A 10844-nucleotide genomic window follows, 5' to 3' on the forward strand; every position below is an offset into this window, starting at 1 on the left:
TCCAAAATGACTACTAGCATGAGGAATTCATAAGACTACAACTATGAGGAAATAAAATAGATGTAAAGCCCAATTTTACCCTGCTTAGGAAATTAGTTTTATTAGATTGAATAAGATAAAATAGATATTCTTATAGGCCAAGAGCAACCACACACTGGCAATTTCACATGATTCAAGCTATACTCAGAAATTCTTCAATTCTGGATTCTTGTCTTCTCAGTTGACTTTCTAACCCAAGGCCAGTTGGGTCCCTGCTATGTTCCTCTAGCTTACCTAACATAAACATTCACTGACTCATTCTCTGAACCAGGGACTGAGCAAATGTTTGCTGAAAATAAGGGCAGGAGGGAGTCTGTCCTGGCCTTTGAGGAGCTCATAGTCTAATAAGAAAGGGAAACTTTAAAAACATATATGATCAGTGTGGTGATAAAAGTATGTCAGAAGTGTTATGGAGCATCATACTTGGAAGTGAGGAAGTTTTCAAAAAAGAGTTGACATTTGGATTGTACCTTGAAGGATATGTAAGATTCCCTCAATGATCAGTCATGATACCAAAGACCGAGTGTTCTGGGAAAGGGCCCATAACTTGATAGGTCTCAATGATGGAGATGATGGAGATGAGGTAAGAGGGGACCGGTGTCAGATTTTAAATATGGCCGTTTTCTTCCTTTATGGTTACATAAGTCACAGAAATTTTTCTTGACCAACAGAGCCACCCAGGCATCCTGAGCCACAGGAATTTTTCTCATGAGGGGAGTCTCATTTTTAATTAGGGAAATAACATATAATTTTGCAAAATTTAGAAAAGCTTGTTTTCATTCTATGACTGGTGAGACTTGAAAGGAAGAATCAAGTGAAATGATAGGATGCATAGCCTTTAAAAATTATCTTTATTGTGTTTTCTTACCTACAAAAGAAATACAGATTCACTTAAGCAATTCCAATGTTAAAGAAATGTACAACCTAGAAACAAAAAGTTTTCTGTGCTACAACCTCCTAGACTCAAACCACTGTTACTATACCAATGTACTGGTGCAAATTCATTTAGACTTTTATTTCAATATATAAACTATCATATTAGTATAATTTTACTCATACCAGCAAATATAGAACTACCTCATTCTTTTTTTTTTTTTTAAAGATTTTATTTATTTATTTGACAGAGAGAAATCACAAGTAGGCAGAGAAGCAGGCAGAGAGAGAGAGGAGGAAGCAGGCTCCCTGCTGAGCAGAAAGCCCGATGTGGGGCTCGAACCCAGGACCTGGGATCATGACCTGAGCCGAAGGCAGCGGCTTAACCCACTGAGCCACCCAGGCGCCCCTACCTCATTCTTTTTAATGGGTATGTAATATTCTGTTGCATTAATGAACTATGATTGATTGAGTCAATCTTCTATGGAAATGTGAGCTGTTTTTGATTTTTCCTGATTATAAACAATGTTGGGATGAACATCTTTTTACATAAGCCTTTGCAAACTTGTGTTTCTGTATATACATTCTTAGAAATCCTTCTGGGAATGGACATAAAAAAATAATCATTTTTCATTTTAATGGTATTGCTCAGTTACCAGCATAAAGGTGGTATCAACTTCTATCCTGAAAATGTATGCAGGCCCCAATTTCCTTTGCATTTTTCCAGGGGAAGAGAGGATTTTATAGGCAGTCTGTTCTTATCAGAGAGATTGCAGAACCTCAAGACTTTTCATTTAGCTCCACCAATGTCTGCAGTTCACACATCCCTCTGGTTTCTAATAAATTAACATTAATAGCAGCTCGAAGATTTGCCCCAAGAACTCCACATTTACGCCTATCCTTAGGCCATTCCAAGTATGCTTTTTTTTCCAGAAGAGCTTTCATCTTAGGATACCTGGTAGGAATGCAGTAGAGTGGAATGGGTTCCAGTAAGATAAACATGACATAATCAGAGTTTTCATGGAAGAGACTGTGGTGGGCAAAGTAGAGTTCATAATGGCACCATTCACTCTGGACAAAGTTGGGAGACAAAACAAAGATGGACTTATAGCTTTTCTCAAGGCAGTTCATGATATTTTCGGTAATACTCTTGCCAGGGTCAAAGTGTCCCTCATGGAGGCAAATCAATTTCTCTTCTTTCTCTAGATTGGGGATTAATTCATGCTTCACCCACGTAGAATCACATTCTCTGTATGAAATAAACACATGGAACCAAACATTTCTCTTGAGTTGTTCTTGGCCCGTCTTTCTTTTTTTTTTTTTTATAATTTTTAATTTTTTCAGCATAACAGTATTCATTATTTTTGCACCTTGGCCCGTTTTACTAATCCTCTGCAGTGTCTGTGTCCATAGACCCAGTATCCTGAGATACCAGGGCAGATCAAAGTAGAAGCAGCAGAAGACCACAGCCATCCCCAGAACTAGCACGATAACCACAATGGTGACAATCAACAGAGCTGTGTTGCAAGATAATTCAGGAAGATGAACATCCTTTAACCGAGTCCCCTTTAGATTCAAAGTGTATTCGCAGATGTACGAATCTGACCATCCAATCATCATGCTCTCTGAATACTTTTCAAGCTGAATGAAATCTCTTAATTCACAAGTACACTGGAATGGATTTCTTCTTGCATTCAGAGTCTTAACTTCCTGACAACTCTAAAAAAAATCCAAAGATGGGCTGAGAATTAAGTTCATTACATTGTTCAGAATTGAGAGTTTTCTGAAATTACTACACCCAGGAAGATCAGTGAGAAAAAAAAATTTTTTTTAAAGATTTTATTTATTTATTTATTTGATAGAGGAAAAGATCACAAGCAGGTGGATAGGCAGGCAGAGAGAGAGAGAGGAGGAAGCAGGCTCCCTGCCGAGCAGAGAGCCCGATGTGGGGCTCGATCCCAGAACCCTGGGATCATGACCTGAGCCGAAGGCAGAGGCTTTAATCCACTGAGCCACCAAGGCGCCCCCAATGAGAAAATTAAATGCAAGATTCAGCTCTTGCAAAGACTTCAGATGAATAATGTCTTTAGGGAGAGTTTGAATTTTGTTATTATTCAGGTCAAGTATTTGAATACTTCTGGGCAAGCACTTGAAAACAGAATCAGCAAATCTGTTGGAGGACAGGTTCATAGTGATCAGGGTTTCTGGCCAAAAGCAATTTTCATCATTTTCATGTTGTAACAGATTCTGGCTCAGATCTAAGTGCTTCAAGGATGTGTTGCTGGCAAAGAAACTCACTAAAGAAAGTGTCTCCAATTTATTGCCCTTCAGAATGAGAGTTTTCAAATAAGTCAACTGGATAGGTTGCTTAAGCAGGTCATCTGTTAAGATATTATTAGCAAAATTTAAATACTGGAATCTTGTAGGATAAACAGGAAACAGCATGTGAGGCATTTGTGCATCTGATATAGTCAGGTTTTCTACATCCATTTTGGTAAAAAGCAAGTAGACCCTCTCCTGTGAAACAGAAAAAACTCTGAATTGTATGTGCTCCAATTTCATAGTTCTCATTACAGTCTTTAAGTAATCAAATGAATTGTGGTCAAGATAAACCTTGCCTCCAAAAGTCAGATGTTGGATTTGGAAGCATTCTATTGATGTGTGCCAAATAAACTGGAAGAGTAGGAGAAGGTCATCCCAGGGTAAATCAACTCTATTAAGTAATAGAATAGAGGTCTTGGAATCCTCTAAAGTAAGATTTTGTTGAGTTTCATAACTTGCAAGTTGGCTTTTGCCATCTATATTTGTCATTTCTAGTACTTTTGAGGTCCTGATCCCATCATGCAAAAGAACCCAGAAATTTGTGATCATTGGTAAAACAATGTGAAGTTTTGTTGTGTTTAAGATGGGCAGGCTACCGGGGCGCCTGGGTGGCTAAGTGGGTTAAGCCGCTGCCTTCGGCTCAGGTCATGATCTCAGGGTCCTGGGATCGAGTCCCACATCGGGCTCTCTGCTCAGCGGGAAGCCTGCTTCCCTCTCTCTCTTTCTCTGCCTTCCTCTCCGTCTACTTGTGATCTCTCTCTGTCAAATAAATAAATAAAATCTTTAAAAAAAAAAAAAAGATGGGCAGGCTACCTTCTTCATAATGAGAAAGACTTTTCAATCCTAGGAAGATAGTATTTAGATGCAAATGAGAAATTTTCTGGAAATCTGATTTTTGTATTTTTGCCCCCACTTAAACCTAGGATTTCCAAATGTGACATGTTGTCAGTTTCCTCACAGATAGGCATGGTGTCAAAATCATTGAAAGAAAGATCTAAATGTCTGAGACCCGCCAGTGAATACCAAGTTACAATCTTCAGTCTGTTATAAGACAAATCTAAATATCTTAACTCTCCGTTGAATTCAAATGTCTTGACATCCAGCTCTTGGATTTTGTTATGGCGCAGAATCAAAACTTTCAGTTTAGAGACAAAACGAAAATCTGAATTTTGGAGTCGAGAAAGGAGGTTGTAGGATAAATCCAGTGTGGTTGTGGTTGGGGTCAAGTCTGCAGGAACCTTTCTTAGAGACATGTTGGAGAAATTGGTCGTTAACTCCCTTTCTTCTGGCAACTTCGAAGCCCAGCCCTGCACTGACACAGCAATACTACAAAATAAGTAAAAGCTTCTGATATGTTTCATTGTAACTCCAAGGATTCTATCACTGGTTCCCTCATATGAATGATGAAGATGATTTCAAATCCTGGAAAGACATATAATACTAAGTATATAATATGAAGTGGTTATGTCATTTGTTAAGTTCTGTAGGATTTATTTATTTATCTAAAGTAGGCTCCATGCCCAGCATAGAGACCAACATGGGGCTTGAACTTACAACCCCGAGATCAAGACCTGAGCTGAGATCAAGAATTGGACACTTAACTTACCGAGCCACCCAGGCACCCCAGTATAGATTATTTTTAATGCCAAAAATTGACTCTATTCACCAAGAGTTTGGAATAGGGTTCCAGCCTGCATTGACTGCATTGAGTCTTTGACTTGATCTGAGAGCTTGGGTTATAGATTTCCAAGCCAGTTACTGTGCCATATCCTCATCGCTGAGGCAAGTCAGGATTCCCACAAGGGAGATAAATATATAATAGTTGGCAGAAGTGCCTTTTTCCCAGTTCATCTTAGGAATTTCATTGCCAGGTCATGCTCAACACTCTCCCTTCCATGCCATTTTGATAGCCTGAGGGCTTTAAGAAAATTGAAAGTAAAAGATTTTAAGACTTTATTCTTTTAGAGAAGCTTAAGGCTCACAGCAAAATTGAGGGAAAGGGGAAGGTACAGAGACGTTCCATATCCCCCTACCTCCACGCATACCTGGCCTCCCCCATTATCAACATGCCCCACCAGCATGGCTCGTTTGTTGCAACTGATGGATCTACATTGACGCATTGTCATCACTTGACGTCTGTAACTGATATGACAGTTCACACTCTTGGTGTTGGACATTCTGTGAGTTCGGATGAATGTATAATGACTTGCATTGATCATTATGCCTTGATTCATTCATGCCTTAAAATTCCTCTGTTCTCTGCCTATTCATCTTCCCCCTGCTCCACAACCCCTGTCAACCACCGATCTTTTGATCGTCTCCATAGTTTTGTCTTTTTCAGAATAGCATATGGCTGGAAACATACAGTATGTAGATTTTCCAGTTCAGCTTCTTTCTCTTACTAATATGCATTCAAAGTTCCTCCATGTTTTCGCATAGTTTGATAGCTCATTTCTTTTTAGCACAGAATAGTATTCCATTATCTAGGTGTGTCATAGTTCATTTATCCATTCATCTACTGAAGGACATCTTGGTTGCTTCCAAGTTTTGGCAGTTATGACTACAATAGCTATAAACATTTATGTGCAGGTTTTAAGTTCTCAATGAAGTAATTTTTTTTTATTACTGAATACTATGGGCTCCTGAATTAATGTCAAGATATTGCTCTCCTCAACTTTTATATTTGTGGACATAGAGAGTCCTTTGAGCTAATATTTGATTTTCAACAAGACTTACCCGTGTACATGGAAGGTCCAAAACACAGAAATGAACAGAATGGTTTCTGTCCTTATGGGGCCATATGTCTTCAGGTTGGTGGCAAAAGCAATCTGGATCACTGCCAAATAATAGCAATAATGATGAAAGCAGTTTCCATTTCTTTCTACCATGCCAAAATATATACACATGCCTGCACAGGTACATGGACACACACAAACACACACACAGCTCCTCAGAACAATGGGTTGGTGTGAAGAGCCCAGAGAGGTCTCTCTACACCATATCTTCTTATGGATATATCTTTTGGTTGCCCTACTTGTCTGTAAGAGTGATCAGTCTGAGGAAAGTGAAGGTCGGTTTGTATTGGACACATGCATGGATAAGCAGGAAAACTCACCAAGCTATTTACCTTGCCTTGGTATTTTCCCAGTGCCTGGTGTGGGAGAACATAAAGTTTAAGAGTTTATGTTTAATATTAGACTCTAACCACTTCCCCTCACCTCCCCTGCACCTGGTGTGGGAGAACATAAAGTTTAAGAGTTTATGAATTCAGTATTAGACTCTAACCACTTCTCCCCACCTCCCCTACTGCCTCTTTTCTTGATAGAGTCCCAGGGGGTCTTTCCTACCAACGGTGTGTCTCTTCAGTCATTTCCTCCCAACAGACAGAGGAATCTTTAAAAGGCATGTCACAATCAGCCACTCCTTTATTCCAAATCCCCCACTGGCTTCTTAACTCAACCAGAAAAAAATCCCAAGTCCTTGCAAGATCTGACATCTTCAGTGCCTAACTCCCAACTCTTGTCTGGTCATTCCTTACCCTTTCCAAGCATGACCCCACATTAGATCTTTGAACTTGTACCTGCCCTTCTTTTTCCAGAATACACTTGTCCCAGATGACAAGTGGCATGCTCCTTCACTCCCTTGACATCTCTGTATGACAGACAGACTTTTTTTTGACCCTTCTCTACAAAATACGACTCCCTAATCGCTCTCTCTTCTCCTTATCTTAAAGTTATTTTTCTTTCTAGTCCTTCTCACCACCTTGTTTGTAGTCTCTCTTTTCTTATCCCCTTACTAGAATGTAAGCTGTGAAAGAACAGAAGTTCTATCTGTTCTATTCACTGCTATAGTCCCAGTGTCCAGAAAAGTTCCTCGCAGCTTAATACATATCTTGGATAATGAATATTGTGAAAATCTTAATTCTTCAAGTGTCTCTGTTCTGTGTCTATTTAAACAACTGAAGTCTGACTTTTCTCTCAAAAGCCTCAGCATCCATGAGTTTCCTCCTCTCTAAAATGCAGGTAATAGTACTTTAATAGTACCCTCCCCACAGAATTTAGGGATAAATAAATGAAATAATAAATACTTAGACATGGTGAGGGGACAAAACAGGCAGAACTCAGACAAAAGGATACCTAGAATATTACCTCATGCTCATCTGGATTTTTCTTTCTCTAGAACCTGTCCAAATTTGTCATTGTTGTTAAGAAATCCTAGAAAATGTGAATATTTCCCATTTTTAAGTAATTTAAAAATGAGAACACTTTATAAAACTGTTTTTTAGAATATAGGAAAATGGACACAGCTATGCTCAACCATCTTGTGCCATGACTGTGAAGAGAAAACTTTGATTTTGGTATTCCTTGTCTATTGTGTGCTCGATGGACGGGGGCACCAAAGGCCCTAGATGGGGGGATGGGATTGAGAAGATGGTAGCCTGGAACTGGCCTGGGGTTTTCACCTTTCCACTGAGAATATTCCTCCAATCTGTCCCAGGTCTTTTCTTGGTCATCTCCTTTTTTATGTAACCCTTAATATAACATCCAATCATCAATGTAAGAACAAATATGAACATAATAAGACAGCCTCTATGATATAACTTTATGTTCATGATAATCTTCTAGATTTTAAAAATACAGCAAAATAAAATTGTTACCAGTACCATAATAGTTCATTTATATCTATTCAACAGATAGCTAATAGCTATCTACAGATAGCTTCCCCATGTTGACTCTATCATGTATATGAGGCAATGGCCCATTGATGTCTTTTTAGGTAACAACGACTAACATTCACTGAGCTAAGTAATACTAACTTCATTTAGCTTGATCCTTGCAACAACTGCCTTACAGGGTCAGTGCTATCACTGTTCACCTTCTACAGATATGGAAGGTGGTGCTTAGAGAGGTCCTGTAAGTGCCTCAGAGTCTCAAAGTTAATATACCAGCACCTGGTATCCTAGTGACTCTGCTACCTTGTCTCTCTAGGTGAGTCAAGGTAAATTAGTTTTCAAAGATGTTATAGTACCTTATCACAATGAACTTATATCTCACTAAGTCATACTGATTCTTTCAAGTGTCCCAGTATACAGTCCAAGGAACCTAACGAGTAAGTCTGCCAATGACCACCCACTTTAGGTTTTATATCAATTCCTTACAAGGACTGACATGGATGGAGCCATTGTGTTGAGTCCTATCTTGTTGAAGTCACTGTATTTTGTTACAGCAGCCAGGCTGTGTCCTAACTATGTACTGCCACACTTAAAATAAAACCCATACTCCTGACACTGGTTTACAACACCCTCCCTGAGCTGCTCTTGCTTCTCTCTAGGATCTCACTTCATACCACACTCGCTCTGACCTTAGTGTCCTGCGCTAGCTTGTCCCCCTGCTTGGGATGCTGTTTCCTCAGTCCTTCTCTGGCTGGATTGTCTTGTCCTTTAGATCCTGCCTTACAGACTATTTCCTCTAAGAGACCTGACTTGACCACCTAATCTAAAGTGCCCAATTTGTGGGGATGCCTGGGTGGCTCAGTCAGTTAGGCATCTACCTTTGGCTCAAGTCATGATGTCAGGGTCCTGAGATTGAGCCCTGTGTTGGGCTCCCTGCTCAGCCCTGTGTTGGGCTCCCCGCTCAGCAGCAAAGAGGCCGACTTGTATTAGTTCACATCACCTTATTTTATGTCTCTTCAAAACATACTGCTATCTGAAACCTTGGTTCATTTATGTATTGACTGTCTCTTCTACTTCTTACACCCATAAGAAAGGAGCTGACGACCTTGTTGACTTCTGTATCCCTGCCACATAGAATAGTGCACATAGCACATGCTCAGTAAATGCTTTTTAAATGTATAGATGAATGAATGTTTTCAATTTTGTATCTCTTAGCACAAGGTGGTATATAATATGCTCTCAAAAATGTGTGTCAAATGAACGAATTTGTGTTGTGAGTTCCTGATATGGTGCAGTTCGCAATGGTCAGAGAATGAGTTTAGTGTTAGGGATTGATAGATTTGTGTTCAAGTCCTACTTAGCAACTTACTGGCTGTGTTAAATTAGACCATTTATTTAACTGCTGAAGGGTTCCCTTTTTTCATCTGTAAGTGTATTTTGTGCAGAGTCCTAAAAAAAGATAATGTATACATATCACTGTCATCACATGTAGCTTTTCACAAATGGTGGCAGTCATCTAGGCCCAGAGTAGGGCGATTTCTGGCACCAGTTTTAAAGGGTGTCAAGAAACTCAATAATCAAGATAAATAACTTTTTAATGAAACATTTTAAAAATTAATTTAAACCTAAAAATCCACGATGAATAAAATGTGAAAATTTTTCATAAAGACGGGATCATTAATCCTGATTTTTCCTTTTGTCTCAGGATCCAATGTGGCTTGGCAGGACCCCGGCAGTCATTAAGCTAACAAAAGTGTATTTGACATTATCATTTCACAGAGTACTTCAAATGTAGCTCTCAGGGGGTATAGCTCAGTGGCAGAGCATTTGACTGCAAACGTAGCTCCTGGGTTCGGGGACTATGGCCCCTGAAAAATGCAGCAGAATCCAACCCAGTTGCTACCTCTGGAACCCCGTGAAATGAGGTGTCATAGCTTTCATATCTTACTGACTTCTTCATATTTTACTGACCCGCTCAATACCACAACCTCATTTGTAACTTATTCTAAAGAAGAGAGAGGGACCAACTCTTTTTGAACTTCTCTAAATATAATAAAATAAAAAGGTCCTATTTCTTAGTACCTGTGCCTATGGCATTTCATTTCAACATTTTAAAAAGTAGGACGTAATTTTTTTTTTATGAAAGATGCATTAAAGGGGCGCCTGGGTGGCTCAGTGGGTTAAAGCCTCTGCCTTCGGCTCAGGTCATGATCTCAGGGTCTTGGGATTGAGCCCCGCATCGGGCTCTCTGCTCTGTGGGGAGCCAGCTTCCCTCTCTCTCTGCCTGCCTCTCTGCCTACTTGTGATCTCTCTCTGTCAAATAAATAAATAAAATCTTTTAAAAAAAATGTATTCTATATTGTCATATCCCTACTACTGTTCTGCTCTGCTGCGAGCAGGTGAAAAACAGAAAATGACTTTCTTTGTTAGCTTATAATTTAAAAGTCCAAATCAAAAGACACTACGAAATGACTGTTGGTGGTTTACCAAAGAACAACCAATCGCCTCTTTTTCTAGTGAAGCAAAAAAGTGGAGAAGGGGTTAAAACCTCACAGCACGGTAAATGATCTTTGCAACAGAAGAAAGAGCGAGAACGACATTTTTTGAAAGCTTCCCACATGGCCGGCTTTGAGCTAAATAAATGCTTTCATACGCTATCTTGTTCAATCCCTTCAACAACTCAACAGAGTGGCGACCATTTTTATCCCCTACTTCACAAACGGAGGAGCTAAAACTCAGAGATTAAGTAAGTCATCCAAGCTAACCCAGGGATAGAGTATGGATTTGAACCCAGACCTTTCTAGTCCCTTCCCAGAACCCAAACAGAAGACATTACAAAACCTGAAATGAAGCCATTTGGGACGTGATCACCCACCTTGATTCCATCATCAGAGCTAGCTGTCATGGTGGCTTCTTCCACCCTTCTCACCCCTCATGC

The 10844-nt window shown here is 39.6% G+C and overlaps 1 protein-coding gene across 1 annotated transcript; it reads right to left on the reverse strand.

The window, feature by feature from the left end:
• Positions 1–808: 808 nt before the first annotated feature.
• Positions 809–7395, reverse strand: TLR10 (toll like receptor 10). Its single transcript, XM_047719116.1, is given in 9 exon segments — positions 809–1116; positions 1326–2222; positions 2298–2731; positions 2951–3831; positions 4049–4144; positions 4146–4656; positions 5268–5376; positions 5971–6070; positions 6350–7395. Coding segments are annotated over 5 exon segments (2430 nt in total). The 5' UTR covers positions 4596–4656; positions 5268–5376; positions 5971–6070; positions 6350–7395; the 3' UTR covers positions 809–1116; positions 1326–1653.
• Between the last annotated feature and the right edge of the window lie 3449 nt (positions 7396–10844).

This window comes from Lutra lutra, chromosome 2 (genome assembly GCF_902655055.1).
Source record: "Lutra lutra chromosome 2, mLutLut1.2, whole genome shotgun sequence".
Classification (NCBI taxonomy): Eukaryota; Metazoa; Chordata; class Mammalia; order Carnivora; family Mustelidae; genus Lutra; species Lutra lutra.